At 38.8% G+C, this 20,393-nt stretch overlaps 1 protein-coding gene across 1 annotated transcript in view; it reads left to right on the top strand.

Annotated features, from left to right (window-relative positions):
* Positions 1–20,393, top strand: part of cpne4a (copine IVa) — a 68,642-nt gene continuing 48,249 nt past the window's right edge. The window contains exons 1-2 of the mRNA XM_042489768.1: positions 1–171; positions 14,619–14,798. Coding sequence (XP_042345702.1) covers positions 1–171; positions 14,619–14,798 — 351 coding nt within the window. The remainder of the gene's footprint in view (positions 172–14,618; positions 14,799–20,393) is intronic.

Raw genomic sequence — 20,393 nt, 5'->3', positions numbered from 1 at the left:
ATGAGTGACATCTACGAGTCGGCGGCCAACTCTCTGGGTTTGTTCAGCAGTCCCTGTCTGACCAAAGTGGAGCTCAGACTCACCTGCAAAGGGATCTCAGACCGAGACGCTCTGTCCAAACCCGACCCCTGCGTCGTCCTCAAGATGCAGTCCCACGGACAGTGGATGGAGGTAGGTCGCCACGTCAACCACGCCGTCCTCTCACTGCCTCTCACCTGCTGGTTTGTTGTAGTTTCTGAAGCAGTCGAAGGTTTCCGGCTGCTGTCTGGTTTGTCTCTGCTGAGAAGGAAAGAACGAGGTGAAATTAAATCAGTGTGATAATCAGGCTGGTTTCAATGTTGCTACAAATCAGGAGAAAGGAGAGAAAATATCAGATAAATTTAGGGATAAAAACAAAAAAGCAGAGTTGTAACGTTACATTTCTGATGCAGAGCACACAGCTGATGTTCTGCTGTGTTGCTTCCAATCTCATTACAAACAATTTTATACACTCAGAGAGTCAGAGTCAGGTTTACTGCCAGAAAGATTTTCACATGCAAAGAATCTGCTGCGGTGCAAACATGAGCCGCTTTCACACAGATGATTCGACAATTCACCAGTTTAAGAAATGTTTTTGCATAATTTGCGATGGTTTAGCTGGTCATACCAGCTTGTGATGGTCGCTCTAGCTGGTTTATTCATTCAAGTTCCTGTAAAACTGAAACCAAATCAATGTCCTTGAGTTTGGAGAATAACAGCATCATGAAAAGGAAAAGGAAAATGGAAAGTATGAAAAGCAAAGGGCATAAATCAACTACCTAAAACCAGCTACGTAGCTGCATAAGCTGTTTTTTTCGATGTCTGCCACCAGGCAGCACCAGGGTGTGATTTTAGACAGCATGCCAGCATTGCGGTAACAAAAGAGGTGTGATGTTTATTAAAACAGTGTCCGCCTCTAGTGTGACATATATTAGTATAAAACATATAATATGTCCATCACCAGCTCTAAACAATGATAACAGCATAACATGTCAATAGGTGTGTTTCCATAACCCTCAACTGAAAAATTGAAATTGCAAAATATAAAATATATTTTATGAAAACAAAATTATTTATTTCAAAAAAGTCTCTACACACGCATTTCAGGTGATTCAAAAAACTGCAATGGAAACACTTTTTACGCTTTTGTAGGTCACTTGATGAGTACACGGTAGCCTGGAGGAACCTCATGATGCAGCAGGAGCTACAAGAGCTGTTATTGCATCGCATAACATCAAAAGTTGAGAGAATCATCCTGAAGTTTTGAATCCACAATTCCTCTGTGAAATCGTGGACTATCAGCTACCAGAAATCCCTCACACGTGGACGCTCCCATGTATGAGGGGCTCGCCTTTCCATCCTCACTCGCACAACACGCCTACATCTCCTTCAGTTGGAAATAATGACGGCTTGTGCGGTGGCTGCAGAGACGCTGAGAGTCAGAGGCAGATATCCAGCTGTCTAGTTTGATGAATCATTTATATCTATGAGCAACACGTCCAAAATCTCATCACCAAACTGCAGCAAACACTTTTAGAGAAACATTCAGTTTCTCTTTGTATTGTAGGAAAAGTATCGTTGAGTCTATCAGTCCTGGATTATTATGATATAATCTACAGATATGGTGCAACTCCTATCCTCAAAACCCTGTTTATCATTCTGTGCTCTCTCTGGCACTAAGACTTTATATGTACTGTTGTTTGTCTTTATCCATAAATCCTTATTAAATCAGCAGCAGTGACATTATCCGTATATCTGTTTTCAAATGAAAGAGCTGCGTAAAAGTTCACAGTGCAAAGTATAAAAAGAACATAAAAGTACAGAGAATATGTGACTAAAGGTTTTTGTCAGCTTTAATCCAGAAACAGAATGAGGTCAAATCAAAAGAGGAAAACTGAACCGGGCGAGGAGCCAGCAGCCCAGACGTCGGGAGAAAATGTGGGCATTGTACTTTTTTGCAAACCACAATTATGATTCAGTTGCACATTTCACACGGATCATATCAATGTTTCTAAGGAGATATGAGCTCACATGGAGGAGGAGAGGATGGCCAGATACCGAGGTGACACCTGCCAACCAGCAGACCAATGTTTGAGACCGACAAACAACAAAATTGGCCCTAATCTGGGGAGTCATCGCTGTGTTTTCCAGCAGCTTTAAAGCAGCCAGTGTGAGTGTTTTTAAGCAACCCGTCGCCAGTATCCCACTCTTGGCCGTGTCGAGTCAAACCATGCTGAGCTCCCAGTCTCAGTTTAAAGGTGCTCAGTGGCCAAAAACCTTCTGCAGACTGTTTTCATCACAGATTTGTGCAAAACTTAAACTTTCAAAATGCTGATAAAACACAACTGTTTCAACTGAGTGATGTCATGTGACTTCTCCTCTAGTGATAACATCCCAGTAACCATGGCGATGGATGTTTAAAACATTAGCAACTTTATTTCTATTGCAGCCACCGCACTAGCCGTCATTATTTCCAATCCAAGACCACGTAGGCGTGTTATGGAGCCGTGATGGAAAGACGAGCCCCTTATACGTGGGAGCGGCCACGTATGAGGGATTTCTGGGAGATGTAGTCCACGATTTCACAGAGGAATTGTGGATTCAAAACTTTCTCAGAGTTATGTGATGCAATAACAGCTCTTATAGCTCCTGCTGCATCATGAGGGAGCCAGTTCCTACTGACAAGCACATAGACACAGCGTCATGTGACCTCACAGCATCATGTGACCTCAAAGCATCATGTGACCTAAAAAATACTAAAAAGTGTTTCCATTGCAGATTCAAGAAACGCATGCAAGTGTAAAATCTTTTTTGTGATAGTTTTTAATTTAAAAAATGTGTTTCCATTAGGCATATTTTATATTTGCGCCATTTGAGTGAGTGAGTGAATAAGTGAGTGAGTGAGTGAGTGAATAAGTGAGTGAGTGAGTGAGTGAATAAGTGAGTGAGTGAGTGAATAAATAAGTGAGTGAGTGAGTGAGTGAGTGACTGAATAAGTGAGTTAGTGAGTGAGTGAATAAGTGAGTGAGTGAGTGAGTGAGTGAGTGAGTGAGTGAGTGAATAAGTGAGTGAGTGAAAAAGTGAGTGAGTGAGTGAGTGAATAAGTGAGTGAGTGAGTGAGTGGGCGTGAAAGGTCAGGTGGTGTAAACAGAGGGTTTCCTGCAGGAAGTGGGAGGAGCTGGATCTGATAATCGCATAAGAGTCAGTAACACTGAGTGTTGGGATGCGGCCGGAGTTGCTGTGTTTGTGTTTCAGCAGAGGGAGATAAAGACGATTTCCTGTGACAGACGGCGGCTGCAGGACATTTATCTTCCATTATTTTCTCTGCGTGTCGTGTGGCTGATTTGCGCTCTCTGTGAACTCGCCTCTGATTGTTCCTGCAGACAAAGAGATCTCAGCGTCGGTGTTGATTCATCCTGTGATGCATGTTTCAGCTTCCTGTCACAGTTAATGTCACTGCTGCCGATTTAAAGGAGAGCTGCTGCTCCGCTGTCTGCACGAATAAAGATTTTTCACACACGGAGCTGCCATCAAGCCGTTAGCTGCCGAGATAATTTCCGTTCTGTGTCTGTCAGTCTGAAGCTGGAGTTTCCACGTGTCATGTCGGAGTCTTTACTGGACAGAAACGTGTTCGTCTGATGACCTTCAGAGTTCGCTGTCTCATTGAAATGAATCATAAAGCTTTGTTTTTTTCTCTATGATGAAACATTAATGAGGATAGAAAACGTGTTGTGCAGCAATAAAGTGGCAAAATAATCGACCAATCAGAGCTCAGTATGTACTGAAGGGATGAGAGAGAGTCTTTCCTTTTTGTGTCTTGATGTCTGAACGTTGACAGTTGAAGCACTCGTCAGCTCTTCTAGGCTCCATTGGCCCTTGACGGCCCTTGTCGGCTCTTTTCAACTGTAATTGCCCCGTCGACATTTTTGCAGCATGTCGAATTTGCGCAGGAGATGGCGAAGCTCGTCAGTGTATGACATCACTCTGACTGGCTTATGCAGGCGCAGAAAGGTACGTGCCGGTCTGCTGTTGGCTGTAGTCTTTAGGGTGAGTTCACGTGCAACTTTTTGGCCGAAACACGGCGACATGAGACGACACAACAGTCGGCTTCATCACCTTTAGGCCTTCGATGTCGGCTTGGTGTGTTTGTGCCTTGAGAGTTTGAATTCCTGCCGGGATGAAATTGGTTAGGAAATTTTAGATGAAATCTGAATTAAAATGAAATCAGATGAGTTTCTTAAAGTTTGAAATCCATCTGAAACTCAGATCTGCTGAGTCTCTGAAGGCGGTTTCAGAGTCTGAGGTTTGTAACGTGCTGTTTCGGAGCTGGACCCGGGCGTTCATCTGACAGACAGCACTTATCCTCTCACGGATAATCTGTTTACTTCACTGACGGTCATAATAACTCTAAAACAGCCTTCTTTCCCTTCACGCCGCCGCTTCCCCTCAGCCATCTGGAGCTCTGACTGTTTGGGTAAATTGCCGCTCAGGTTCATTATCGACACGACAGATGATGATGGAGGAAAGCGACTGAATCCTCCGCTGTTTTCTGTTTGTGTCTGAAGCTCCAAACACACGGAGAGGAAACACGCGGTGAAAAACATAGACGTGCTGCTGCAGTTCAGCTCATCATGAAGGCTGAACACGCCAATAACCTCTTCTTCTTCTTCTGCTTTATTGGTCAAAGAGCGGCTCCCGCTGCACAGTTACTCGTCTTTAATGGTCAAAGTGATTTATCACATGACGCCTTGTGTTCACTGTTGGACACGTTACTTGCCAAATGCAATTTATTACCACTTTAAAACCTGAGTGAACTGGCTTTATTTCTTTCAAAAATGCTGGAGAAAATGCAATGAGCAATTTATTGAGAAATGACCCAAAGATTAGCCGGAAAGCAGTAAACAGTTTGAAAATTACCTGAAAATAAGCCAAAATATATATTTTTATTATATTTTTCTTTCTGTAATATAATTTAAAATGAAAAATTATAAGAATTATAAATATAGTTTTCTGGACATTTTTCCTTGTTTTTGATAATCTTCCCACAGCTAATTTCCACGACATTTTCTTGCGAACTTTACCTATTTATTTATTTATTTGTTTGTTTGTTTGATTTTCTGGTATCCTGATGTTTATATGTACTTTAATTTGGCACCGGGAAAATACACGATGCAAAGCCTGAAGGCACAAAAGCCTTAACGCACAAATATTTTAAAATGTATTTATTTAATCAGCCACTAAATTTAAAAACAAATCAAAACCAATAAAAATAATCAGACAAATGCTCAGTTAACATACAGTACACAGTGTATTGACACATGTGAATATATGTATAATTTACTTATACTTGTACTTTTGATACTTAAGTACATTTATTGCCAGAAAAGTACATTTGATACTTTAATCTGCCGTCATGTTCTTACTTCTTCTGACACAAAGTCCCACCTGCGTCCTGTTTTTGTCTCTAGTTGTTGTCTGACCTCGTCTGATCTCACCTGCAGCAGAAAACCTTTCCTTCGTCATTATCTCTCTCTTCATGCAAATTAGGACTGAATTAGAAAATGTTTGTTCCTCTGCAGCAAAGTATCTCCTGCTCTTTGGAGTAAACGAGTAAACAGCTGATGACTGTGTTCGTATCCTGGCCGCTCATCAGAGGAAGACCTCTGACGGCGTGATGAAGGAACGAGGGCGCCACAATCAAAACCAAATCAGCGTCCTCATTAGCTGCTGTCTCATCAAAGACACTTCTTCGCGTCTTCATCAGGACGCTGAGCTGATCTCAGGGGGACACGAGGATCTAAAGCTGCTCTGGTTGTTCAGGACAAAATATTTTAACACGAGAGGATTCACATCAACTCTCGCAGCTTTTTAGCCTCTTTTAGCACCTAGTTTTGGTTTTTGCCTACTTAAAGAAGATTTTAACCCTTTGAAACCTGTGCAAATTAACTTGATTTAAAAACAAACAAACCACATGACAAGAAGGGAATCAGTAGCTCCTGAAGAAATCAGTAGGAAATTAGTAAAAATGACAAGAAACCTACATTATAGTATAAATAAATGAATAAATAAGAAGAAAATAAGCAAAGTCAACAAAAACAAACACAGAGAGTACCTGAAAAAATACTTAAAACCTACATTAGAAATAGTAAAAATGAATGAATGAATAAATAAATAAGAGAAAAAAAGGAAAAGTCAACTGAAACAAACAAGCAAATTACTGGAAAAAATGCTTTAAAAAGTTCTAATTTTGTACATAATTTCAAATATAACTTTATAATAACAAATAATTAAATATGTAATTTAATTTTGACATTTTATCTTATATTTACCCATTTATTTTTTTAAATCCAATTTGCTAAATCTAGTAATTTCTTGCATTTTGCAGGTCGTTTCTTGGCGAGTTGCTCATCGCCTTTTTCCACATTTAATTATGAGGGGAAACTGGGAAATTTCAGTGATACCTCAGTTGGCGAGCTGTGACGTTTGCGTGACATTTTAGGGCAGCAGAAATGGCGAAAGGCGTGCAAACAGTGTCAGCATCTGACGTTAAAAAAAAATTATTTTGTTATTTTGTTCTTAGTAGCATAATTTACATAGTAAATTACACATTTTAGTATCTGCATCTTTTATCTGTAGCAAGCAAACTTTAAACTCTAAAGCAGTCAGGCGAGTATACGAACATCGATGACATTGTTTATTAAACGAGTTGCCGAACTGACGTCATAAATGCATAAACATGGCGGCAAAAGTCAATGTTTGGTCAATGGGAAGAAACTTTTTATTAATTCAAGTATTAAATGTCATTTTTTGATCACATATAAAGTGTAATATGGTATTAATGTAACTGCTGTCCATGTAGAGTGACCAAGATTAAATCTAAAAGTATAATATATAAAAAATAAAATAATATAGAAAAAATGTAAATAAAGTGGAAACAGCTATCGACCTCTTGTTTAAATGCTTCGTCTTCTTTCCCAACGAACGACTTCGAACATCACATGAATGCAGCAAAAGCTACAAAATACGTGTAGACTGAAGGAATCTTTTGTCCATATTCTGCGTTTATTTCATCCATATTTGTGCACATTTGTGCTGATATGCATGCCATTGTTACCGGCCCCAGACCTAGGGGAAATCTGGACCGGCAGCAAAGGTTACACAGGCACCTGTGCACTGTGTAGCCCATAAAACAAAAGTCTGGACTGTGAAAATCAATGTAAAAATCCAACTGACAATAAACCAGATAAACATAAGGTCTAAAGTAAATTATGTACACATGAATTCAAAATAATTTAAATTACATTTCACATAAATAAGAATTGGCTCAACTAAAACACGAAACTGTACAAAAATAATACTACTAAAAAAAACACACATTTACTTAACTCAAATACCCATACTCACTCATACTTTAACACATACAATACAATAACCACTCATACAAAAACACTGATATAACGGTTACGAAACCTTTGTGCAACATTTCCATGACACTGTCTTAGCCTTGCACTTAACTGTCTGAAAATATGGCGCGAAGATGACCGTTAACGAGCGACCGGAAGTGAAACTAATTTGCATACGGCGAACTGGCTTTAACTCATAAACAACGTTTGCAACACGTTTTCTTATGTTCCCTCCAGCTAATGTCGGTAACTTACACCTGTGAAAATACTGTGGAAAACAGAAACTCACGCAGGTAATTAGACAAGATGGCGGCCGCGGCCAGGACACAAACTGACAAAAACAACCTGTCAGTGCTCAAAATACATCTCAAAACCACATCAAAACTCTGCCAAACATGTTTTAATGCACTGGCATTAGATGTTACGCAAAGCTGATCATAGAAAAGCACGTTTGAACATACCTGTGGATTAATGACAGAGAGGACCAAAGGTTAGCGTCCTGCTCCGGCCGGTGCTCGTTTAATACTGAGCTGCACATGCGCAGAGCAAATATCCAGCGTCTCCCTAATGGAGCCACAGTGGCGTTACAGCGCCAACTACTGACAAACTGCAGTATTGACGCGATGTCAAAACTGTATAAACCGAGTTAGATTAGTTCACATATTCAACAAAAAAATTAGGGGGGTGTCTGTTTCAATAAAAAAACATACATGTAGCATTTTCAACCTGCTACACCAGCATCTATCTGTCAAACTGGCAAAAACATTCTGACATCCTCAATTTTCACACAAAAATCTAATTTCACACTGAGCCGATAAAATGCAGCAGGAGAAAAACTCAGAGATCCAGTTAAAAATACACAAATGTGTTGCACAGGTGTTTCCTGTGGGCATATTTATGCTATGATATGTAGTGCGTGTGTGTGTGTGTGTGTGTGTGTGTGTGTGTGTGTGTGTGCGGTCATGTACTTCACTCTGCTGGTCTGACGCTGAGTCTCTCGGTGTCAGCAGGGATTATAATCTGAGTGAGACATGAACTCTCTGCTGTGGCTCTTAATGCTTCGGTGTTGTTCAGATCCCAGCGATGCCAGTGAGTCATCAAACCGTAATGGTGAGTTTATTCTGGGTAATGTTTGCTCTGCGGCTCTTTATTAAACTTTTATTGGCTCTGGGATTATCGTCAGCGCTGTGGGTTTCCCTCTCTCCTCCCTCTGGTTTCTCCGCACTTTGTTTTCATCGATCTCTAATTCATTAAAATCCTCATTTTCTCAGTTGTAGCTGCATTCAGTCGACTGTTTACAGAAAGCAGCAGAGAGGATTTCAGTGGATTTCATTTTGTAAAATGCTGGTGGAATTTAGGAATATATCACTAAAATGGTACAAAAGCATTTAAACATATGAAAATCCGAGCAGATTTGTCTGCTTTATGTTCGCTTTATTTCATTTTTATTACAAAAAAAAATGGAAAAAGGGCAATGAGCAACGTTGAAAGAAATGTCATGGAAGCTGCATGAAATTACCAAAAGTGACAAGAAATAAGACCTAAAAAAAAAAAAAAAAAAAAAAAAGTAAAAAAGATTGTAAAAAAAAAAAAAAACAAAACAAAACAAGGAAAATATCTATTTTCTCAGCACTTATTTTCTGGGTAGTTTCCTTGATTGTTTTTGTTTTTTCTTTTCTTTTTATACAAATTTTCAGGTAATTTTCTTGTAATTTCAGTTAATTTTTTGGCCAGTGTTTTTGGTAATTTCTTGAGAAGTTTTCATTGCTGTCTGGATGTGTTTTTTAAAGCTGCTCAGGTTTAAAAGGGTTAAAGTTATTGTCCACCACTTAGGATAAATTGAAAATCAGTTTTTCAGGATGTTTTGACAGATTCAGGTAGTTTTAAACCTGCAGCTGATCTAGAGCTGCTGCAGGTTTTTAGAGGATACTGGATTTTTTTTTTCCACAGAAACTCTTTTTGTTCACAGCCATGTTTTTTTATATTTCAACAAAAATTAAAGATTTAAGAGTTTACCGCCTCTAGACATCGCTCAGTGTCCTAAAATCTACATCTTTAGCCAGTGCGTCCGAGAATAACTTCAGGCTTCTCGCTTTATAAAACTTCACAGGTTTTTGTAAAATGGAAACTGTACACGCAGACGCAGAGTTCAGTCAGGAAACACCAAAATGAAAACAGTAAACTGTACCTGCCAGGGAGCAGGTCCACAGGTGTACAGGAGCAGGGCGGGCAGGTACAGATCAGGGTTCAGGTTCAGGGTTCAGGTTCAGGGTTCAGGTTCAGGTTCAGGGCCAGGGTTCAGGTTCAGGTTCAGGGTTCAGGTTTCTGGGTTCATGTTTTGGACAGAAAGGCACAAAGCAGCGCTGACAGTCTGACAGAAGAGTGCAGAGTGAGGCTGGTTTCATCCTGCAGGGCTGACGAGGGAGAGTGGAAACAGGTGAGCAGGTGAGGAAAGTCATGTGACTGGGACAGGAGGGACAGGAGGGACAGGAGGGACAGATTGAGGACAGCAAGGCATGATGGCAATGCAAGAGGGTGTATGTATGTATATATATTATATATATATATATATATATATATATATATATATATATATATATATATATGGGCGGTATATGAATTTAGAAGAAGATGTAAAACGAAAGATGGCACATGCTTTGTGTTGTGATGATGTTTTATAATCCCATGTGGGGATGGTCTGGAAATGGCATGAAACAGAAGAAAATGTTTTTTTTAAATATAAAAATAATAATATATATATATATATATATATATATATATATATATATATATATATATATGTGTGTGTATATATATATATATATATATGTATATATATCTAAAAACCAACACTTTTTTTCTAACTAACATCAAGAGGTCTTTGTGCTTAAACATCACAAATTAACCACAGCATTTTAAAAACATAAAGAATTGTAAAGTTTCAAAATATCATCCTAATGTAAATGTAAAAACTCTGCGGTTTGCAGAAACGTATGTGAGCATTTAGATTAAATTACTTTAAATACATGTTTTGTAAAGTTACATGTAAAATGAGACGTAATGTTTTTGTGTTCTCTTGGTTATGACTTGTGTTTTAAGCCTTCGGGGTGAGTTTTGGATTTCCCATCTGGCCCTTTTCTCACTCACAGATGTTTTTTATTTGAATTTGGATCCATCAGACTGATCTGAGGTCAGCTGTCAGCCAGCTGAAATGGTAATGTATGCACTGTGACATTTCGTGCTGTCGCTGGTCGCCTCCCTGCAGACCGCCAAACTCTCCATCGCTCAGATCTTCAGATAACATGAACGCCTGATGTCGGAGGGCACTGGGGAAACTGGGAGCTCTGAATAATGATCCAAACCTGATCTGGATATTTGCAACAAATTGATTTTGGACCAAAATATTCACAACCGAGAAATCGTCGTGTGGAGGTCACAAAGACGTGTAGCTTGTGTCTGTCTGAGTTCATAAAAACAGTAAAAAAGCAGACAGACAAAAAGTAATATTTACAGACAATGAAAAACATAAAGTGAAAGAAATGCTCAAAATACATGACGACTTGGTTCAAATATTTAAAAAAGAGTGAGAGGAAACTTATTTAATCACAACCCTTCTGCACAAATCACATAATTTCAATTAACCAGCTTCCTTATTCATTTAAACCTATACTCGTTAATTTAACATATATGCACACACCCACAGGCCCCAAATCACACATCTACAATGTTACACGATTATTTACAGAAAAAAAGACGATAAACTAGGAAAAAATGAATATTCATTTGCCAAATAAATACATAATAATCCCTGTAAACAGCTGGTGAGAGTCAAACCTCCTCCTCATCTTGTAAAAATCATGTTTTGCATGTTATTTTAAACTATTTTAAAATAAAGTTTAAAATAATGTGAATTTATCATATTTTAAATTATTTTTCCACCTAAAAATATTTCGAAGTTTCACTCAACAAACTAATAAACAGAAACTTTTCCTGGTGATACGAAGTGCACATTTTGAAATGAAATTTTCAACTTAAATTTTCACCCCTATCTCAAACAACTTTTAAAATAATTTTTGGTAGTAGGTTTTTTTTTTTTTTTTATTTAATTTTATTTTTTTAGCCTGTTATTATTTGCACTGTTTGTCCACAAGACCTACAAAATGTGATGGTTTTTACTGTTAGAATAATTAATAAGAATGATTTGTGTGATCCAGATATCTGAAATTGTGAATAATCCCTATCGCTCTTTTTCTGGACTAAAGAAAGTGAATATAATGAACTTTTGTCGTTGTTGCTCTAAACGTCCACACAGTAAATGTCAGAACTGAACAGTTGATGAGGTTTGGTGTCAAACTCAGCTGTTTAAACGAAGTTACCAACGAAGTTTTAAAAGAGTTTTAAAGATGGTTTTTCTGAGTGTGTGTGTGTGTGTGTGTGTGTGTGAACTGGTCAGACCTGCTTTCTGTTGGCCCACTTTCTGTATTTTTAGCTGTTTAGAGATGCAGATGAAGCCTCTTTTTCTTCTTTTCCTTCATTCTCTCCCTCTCGTCTCCTCTGTCTCTCTCTCTCTCTCTCTCTCTCTCTCGTCTCTCTCTCTCTCTCTCGTCTCTCTCTCGTTCTCTCGTCTCTCTCTCGTCCACTTTTCCACTTCCATCTTCTCGTCTCTGTTCGTGTCTTCAGATCTTTTCTGCGTCTCTGCGTGCCTGGATGTGACGCGTTTGAAGTGACGGGGTCAGAGGTCAGAGGTCAGACAGGATGACAGCGTGTTGAATAATAATAAAAATACCTTTCTGGACATTTTTTCCTTATTAAAAAAAAAATCTTATGATTTTCTCTCTGTCTCTCTCGCTGTCTCTATTTTCATAAATTAATTTTGTCGTTGTTTTCTTTTCACATTTTACCAGTTTCTTGCTTTTTGCCTTTTGTTCATATTTTTGAAAAAAACCCCGAAAAACAAAAAAACAATCTGCTCAGTTGTTTTAGATTTAAATGTAAAAAGTATCTGAACGCAACACAGGAAAACTGCTGTTGATTTCAAAGGGTTAAATTTGTACTTAAGTGCAGTACTCGAGTAAATGTACTTATTTACATCCTGTGTGTGCTGTGAGCTGGCTCTTCTGCAGTGACTTTTCTTCACGTTGTTTTTCCGTCACTTTTCCACAGCGTCTCTAAAGATCAGCAGCAGCGGAGAATTATTAAAATAAAACAGGAAATGCACATTCAGAGGTGTGTATGTGTGTGAGTGAGAGCAGAGGATTGTGGGGGCTGTGTGAAGACCTGCGGCGAGGTGTGAAGACTCACATTAAAGTCTGATATTAATTAGATCTTTAATGAGGAAGAAAATCACTCCGATATTTCATACAAACGTTGTGATGTGAAATATTTACGACGTTTGAGTGGAATATATGGACGAAAGAGGAGAATGTACTGTATATGTGAGACAGAAGGACGAGGGACGGTTTTATGAGGGTCTTGAAGGATTCTGAGACACTGTGAAGGTCAGTCTTCAGGAGGAGACAAAGGGACAAAAGTGTCCTCAGGTGTGATTCTTTTTATAAGCAGTCAGCGTAAAAATAAAGACGTACACAAGCACGAAAATATGATTTATTTTAGTCTTCAGCTTAGTTTGGGAGAGCAGAAATCCAGAAATCTCCCCAATTTTCTTCTTTTTTCTAGTAAACAAAAGTTTGTTTGTCACTAAAACGTTTTTCTATGAATTTATGAGCTCTAACAAGTCTGCTGTTTTTCCTCCCAAAACTGATTTTTGGAATATTTTGCAATTTTTACATCATGTTTACCAGCAGTAGTCTTCTTCTTCTTCATTGGTTTTGTTGGCGCACTACTATGTTTCTTCTTTAGTTTTATATGTTTTTATATTTTATTATTATTATTATTATTTTATTTATTTCTAAAAAAAAGTAAAAATGCTCTGACTCTGACCGCCCCAGTAAAAAAAACGCCTGGACACGCCAGAATGATGCAGAAATAGCTTCACGCATTAAAAATGATGCACTCAAAGCTCAAAACTCAAAGCTCTTGTTTGTTATCTGAAACAAGGCGTCGGCCAGTTTCGGTCATTTCTGGCTTAAAACTTAAACACGAACTCTGCTGACGGGCAGCAGATCAGAGCGGCAGGAGGAGTCCTGCTCTCAGCTGCTGCCAGACTTCTCCTCCGCTTTCCTCTCTGAGACTCTAACAGACGTCTCACACACAAACAGAGGAAGCAAAAAACTGAGTGAACGTTGAGGAAGACGTCCAGCAGGGTCAGCGGGAGGACTAGCAGGACGCCGGATCGCCACGTTGGACTTTTTTTCAGCTGATTCAGAAAAACTTTAATGATCCAATTAAAACGTTTTCAGTGAAACATTCTGGAGGAGCTCCAGCCTGAGCACCATCTGTCTGTGAGCGCCAGCCGGGGAACAAGTACTCAGACCATTTACTGCAGTAAAAGTACTGATTCCACACTGTGGAAATACTCCATTACAAGTAAAAGTCCTGTATTCAACACCTCACTGAAGTAAAAGTACTCATTGTGCAGTAAAAACAGTGTTTTTGGATTAATGTTCCTGCTGCATTAATGTTGTATTTTTCTGCTGTAGATGTTTATGGTTATGCTCATTTTAACTCCTTCATATCCTGTGGGGAAGTTTAACCTTTAAATCTCACAAAATGGCCTTTATTTCTCTCAAAAACATGAGAAGAGGGCAACAAGCAGCTTAACAAAAAATGACCAAAAATAAACAAGAATTTGTTAAAAAGTTACTAAAAAATTACCCAAAATACAATTTTAAAAATGCAAAGGTAAAACTCATTTAAAAAATCATTCTTTGTCACTTTTTACTATTTTTTTTGGCGGTTTGTTGGACATTTCTTGGCAGGTTGCACATTATGTTTTTTTGAAAGAAGTCAGACTCATTTTTTCAGGTTTCAGAGGTATAAATGCATAAATGTGTCTAAATGCAGCACAAGAAAACTGCCTCTGATCCAGGTGTCAGTCTGTGGTGATGCATCATATTATATAAGATCATCGTGTGTTTATGGCGTCGTTGTCCTGAGAGAAAAAACATGTTTTTCTATCACATCCTCTCTGTCTTGCCACGCGCTTCGAGGGGGCTGCCACTCCTGTTTCCTCTAAAAGTGTGAATGTAAACTAAAATCTGAATCCATGTTGTTTTGTCCTCTGTGTGTCTCCTGCAGGTGGACCGGACGGAGGTGATTCGCAGCTGTGTAAACCCCACCTACTCCAAGGTCTTCACGTTGGACTTTTATTTTGAAGAGGTGCAGCGTCTGCGTCTGGAGCTGTACGACATCAACAGCAGCCACAACGGCCTGAAGGAGGCCGACTTCCTGGGCTCGGTGGAGTGCACGCTGGGACAGGTGAGTCACCGGGACGCTGCTTCGGTTTTTGTTCTGTTTCTCAACACGTCGGTCTGAGAGGTTTGTAGAATAAACCGAGTGCTTATTGTAACTTTCACAATGGTCAAATTCTTATATGTTACGGCAACTTTTGGAATAACATCATACAAAGGGCAGAAATATTGTACAAATATGGTAATTATCGAACATCTGGCAACACTGTGTAGTGAAGTGTTGGGATTTAACAGCTTGGGGTTCAAAACGAGCTTGAAAGTTGCTGAAAAAGCGTCTTTGGGTTTCTTCTTCACGTGTCTCTTGTGCCAGTTGACTTCCTGTCGGCTCCATTCAGACACGAATGTGATAACGAATGCGTGTTTCTGAGTGTTTGTTTTCATCGAGCTTGTCCTCCCATAATGCCTTTGTCTGCATATATCCAGAGAATTTACATCTCACTCTGAGGAATCAGTATTCAGATTTAAGACATTTGTTTGCTGCACTCGTCGTTTTCCTCATTTTCCATCAGTTTGTAGGTTGAACTTCTTTCAGCTGTTATTTCCACTTCAGTCAAACACGTTTAGATCAACTAAGCGTTTCAAACAAACACTTTGATTTGGTGGGAAAGGCTCGCACACTCCGAATAAACAAGTTCACTTTTGTCCTTTATTTCTATTAAGAGATTTAAAAACATAATCCATCACGGTTAACATTTTGTCAAATTTGTTTTAGTGAAAACTCATTTTTTAAAGATTAGTTTTCTATTGAGACATCTTTGGATTTATTGGACAAAGAGTCGGACAGGAAAGTTGTAGTTTCGTGGCGTTTGCTGAGATTTCGGTTACCGAAGCACGTTTGTGCTGACGTCCGTCTTCAGATTTTTGACACTGAACTGTAAATATGAGTGAATCCTGTTTATGGTGCAGACACTGTTGACTTGAGTTTTGTGCTGTGGGTTCGTGTTTGTTTTTTTACTGCACGTGTGCAGTCAGTAAAGTAATCTTCAGTTGTGGTAGAGCGAGTACGCGACACAAAAACTCAGAGGAAAGTTTGCAGAGCTACGAGTGGAACAAAAAAGATTTGTGACCTTAAAACATGAAGTGCAAACCACGGCAGCATGAAAGAAGTGACGATGACAGAGCTGATATTTCCAAAATGTTCCCTCTCTTGAGGAAAGCTCGGTGCAATTTTGGAAGGAAATTAAAAACTTGAATGGACATAGAAAATGTTACTAAAGAGCAAGACTTCACCAAAACTGTCTTTCTGAGGAGTCACGCCAATAAAAAAAAGATATATAAAGCGTTTATATCTTGTTTTCTGTGCATAAGTCACTCTGAAAGCACATAGATGAGCTCTTTATTTATCTATTTGTTAACTGACTGCAGTGTTTTATTGTGTAGTTTGTATTTCTTTTGTTTAGTTTTTAACACGTATGTATATTTTAATATTTCTCATCTGGTTTTACTGTTGGAACAATAAACTGCTACGGCAACTGAATTTCTCCGTTTGCTATTAATAAAGGTTTACGTTATCATTTCATTTAATATTTTCCTAAAATATTAGGTGAAAGCAAAGTATAATTGAACTTCTCTGTCGTATAATGAAAGTTTCCACAAACTCAGCAAATGTGTCAGAAAGTGAATCGACCGCAGTAAACAAAAATAAATGAGGCGGAGCGTCACAAAACTAAACAGTGAGACTGAGATGTGTCAGAGGAAGTGTGTGTGTGTGTGTGTGTGTGTGTGTGTGTGTGTGTGTGTGTGTGTGTGTAAACACCGGCTGTCAATCATCAGACTCACCTGAGCTGACAGTAAAAGGTTGTTTTTGTTTGTGACGCTCCTGAAGCTTTTTTCTAATTGACCAAAACACTTGAAACCTGAAAAACATACTTTTGATTTCTGTCTTTTCTTCAGCTGCTGAAATTTTGCTGAAAAGATCGGTGTGTTTCTTTTCGGTTCAGACAGCAACTGAGTGTTTTGAAGAAGATAAAAACGGCATCAGAATCAGAGGCTCGCTTACAGCCCGAACGCAGCAGAACAAACGGATAATAATCTGAAAATATACCCCTGACAACACAAACACAATGAGCTTTCTCTGCTTATGTAGATTACCGTCTTTGTTCTCTGGAAGAACATCAGTGCGGCTGTCAAAACAGGCTGATCGTCTCAACGCTCTCAACAAAATAACACAATAAAACTCCAAACATTTATTATTCCTCCGCCTGCAGCTCTCAGAGATTCTTCTGGAGTTTCTTGGATTTCTAATCATTTTTGAGTTTGGTATACAGATAATACAGATAAATACAGATAATTGACTCTTAACCCTTTAAAATCAGGAGCGACATCAGTTTTTTCTTGTGCTGCATTCAGAAGCCTATCACACGCATATAAACCTTTGAAATGTTGGTAAAATGGTTTGACTTCTTTCTAAAACATAGAAAAAGACAATCAGAAAACTGGCATGAAATTACAAGAGGAAAATAAAAAAAATAAATAAAAGAGAGAAAGTTATTATTATATATAAAAAAGAAAATTATATTTATAATAATTATTATTATATATCTAGAATTAGGTTACAGAAAAATATTTGTATTTATTTTATCTTTTATATTTGTTATATTTGTTTTTTATTTTAACTTTTTTTTCCTGGTAATTTTCTGTTTTTGTTCTTTAACTTTTTTGGGTCATTTACGTATGTGTTGCTCATTACCTTGTTTCCATGTTTTTAAAGAAACCACGACAATTTGCTCAGGTTTCAAAGGGTTGAAGAAAAAAAAGAATTGAAAGAAAAATGCATGCATTGAGAGAGGAAATGTCGCAGCTAATTTGGACTAATTAATAAGCTAATTTAGTATTCATTATGTATTTCTGCAGCATGCAGGTCAAGGACACTGTTGTTGTGGAGAAAAGCTGCATAACGGTTACCTCAGAGACCAGTCTGCTGTTAGTCTAAATCTGTATTATTATCATCAAATCCCAAGAGCCGCTGACTCAAACCAACAATGTGTTTTCTGTCTCCTAACACTTCCTGATTCGGCTCTGAGTTTATTGGCTCCCACCGAGGACGTAAAATTAAAATTTATAGATTCATCAGTAATTTCCAAAACAGCTGCCGATTGTAGTTTTTAACAAACAAACAGGAGGAAGTAACGCATATGTTTGGGACTATTTTCATCGGCGGATTATTCCACATTTGGTGCTCTAGTGAGTATTTGTGTCAGCAGGACGGTGTGTGTGGGACTGAGTCAAAATAAACAGCAGTGTGTGTGTGTGTGTGTGTGTGTGTGTGTGTGTGTGTGTGGTGATGAAGGAACATGTCAGCTGGTGACACAGAGTGACTCACTGATGTGTTTTTAACAATAAAGCTCTACGGCACAGAGGAGGGAGATATGTCAGGCTGGAGATGACACACACTGCACTTTTTGGCAGGAAAAATGTAGAAAACGACCTGACTGATATTTAAAGATCGTGTTTTGTTTGGTGCTTCGTAGGATTGTGGGTCGAAAAGCATCCTGGCTTTCATACCGCAGAATCCGAGCAGATGTAGTAAACCATCCTGGTATTTTTGGCATCCTGAATCTGACATACTACACTTTATCTTTCTCTGACATACTGTATAGTATGAGCATCGCATCACACAATTTGTTTTTAGGTTTATTTTCTGTGGTTTTAGCAACAAAAGTCCAGAAAGGAAACATAATAGTCATGTGATGCAGAGCAGGTGGACTCAAATACAGCAGACTGCAGGTAACGGGAACTCAAAAAGATCTCTTTTTATTTAATAAGAAACCGCAACTGAATCACATGACCCAATCAAAGAGACTGAACTAAAAACCAGGACTTAAATACAAACCAGACTGACGAGGGGATGAAGTGCTGAGGTTAATAAGGTGATGAGGCAGGAAGCTGATTGGCTGAGAGAAACTGAGGAGAAGAGAAGGACAAACGAGGCTGATGAAACACGAGTGACAGAAAACAGGCGGGAAACAGACAAAGGCAGAAAGTAACACAAACACGACGCACGAGGAACCCAAAAAAATAAATCAGAAACAGACTGAACATGGTGGACACATGAAATGAGGAAAACACAAACAGAAAACCCTAAAACAAACTCCAAAAAACAGAATATTAACAAAAACCCAGCATCATAACAATAGTTATTTGGCACATTTTTTGCTACGTAACGTCACGTCACACATGTAGCTAGCACGCTACAGTTACCAGTAAAATGTTGTTATTGAAATACTTTCATAATACCATATCATTTGGGAAAAGAACAGCTGGCTGCTGGGTGAAAGTCCACAGTTTGCTGCCCTCTACAGATTTTCTGGCTTTTACATAAGTTGCTGGCGGCATTGCAAACTGCAGGTGTGTTTCTAAGGTTACAAAAGGTGTCTCCGTGTGTCGCTGTCTGACTCCAGCGTCCACTGATAAAGCCGTGATTTAATAAGTGCAACCTGGGGCGACCTACAAGTGTTTAACTGCTGTTAAATTCCAAAATAAGAAGAACGCCGACCAGCACAAAGAACAACAGCCTGTGGATTAAGGCAACAAGTGCACCTGCAGCGACAGCTCCACCACAATTTGTCAAAAAAAAGTGTTTTTTTTTTCCCTGCATCCTGCAAATTTTGTTGATTCTTTTACGTATTTACACTCTGCTACAAAGTGTTTATTCTGCGCTGAAAGCTGCACGTTGATGTTTTTTCCTGCGTGCTGAGAGTTAAAAAAAGTTCAGCTTTGGGGGAAAATGCTTAGTTACATAATCAACGTAATGTTACAGCAGTAAAGTTACTGTGTTTATAGCCCGTTCTCACTCCAAATTCGTCGAATAGCACCTTAAAATAATTCAAACTTTACCTTGAGTTTCGGGGAATGTCACATTTTTTGCAACCCATCCATTGCCCCAGGCTGCCTCTTTGTGTGACGTCTTCCCTCTAAACTCCAGCTAACACACTGGCCACATGATTGCAGCCTTCCCAAATATGTGACTTATACTAAAATTCTTGGCTGATGTGGGACATACACGAATTTTGGTGCATTACTTTTTGTAGGGAAACGTACAAACAGTGCATGAGAACAGCCAGATATTAAAATATTTCCACTTCCACAAATTAAGATCACAAGGAATTAGTAAGAAAAATGTGTTAGGGCTTTTTTTTTTTTTTGCTGTGGTATCAAATTGGGTATCGAGAACGATGGGATTTCACTGGTATCGACTAAAAAATGTTTGGTATTGCGACATGCATATTACTACTTCAGCAGTAATCTTAATGAGCTAATGTTCAAAAATAAAAGAAAAATTGGATTTTGGCATCGATTTCAAGCACAGATTCAGTTTATTCAAGTTATTTCAATTCTTATTGCTGATTAGAAAGACTCAAAAAGCCAAAGCAGCGTGTAAAAATAAATGAATGCAGGTTGTGTTTGGTCCTCTGTTCGGAGGGTTTAGCAGCCTGAAGGGCTGAGAGGAGGAAACAGAGCTGTTCTCCATCTGCCGTCGCTCTCATTAGAAACTGGAGCTGATGCTTCTGATCGGGGAGCGACGCTGTGGCTCCCGTTCAGCTTCCGGTGCTGGAAGAGTTTGAACATGCGGAGCAGAAGTCGAGGAGCGGCAGACTGTGAT

The sequence above is a fragment of the Plectropomus leopardus genome, chromosome 7 (assembly GCF_008729295.1).
Source record: "Plectropomus leopardus isolate mb chromosome 7, YSFRI_Pleo_2.0, whole genome shotgun sequence".
NCBI lineage: Eukaryota > Metazoa > Chordata > Actinopteri > Perciformes > Serranidae > Plectropomus > Plectropomus leopardus.
This window is presented reverse-complemented; position numbering and strand designations above follow the sequence as displayed.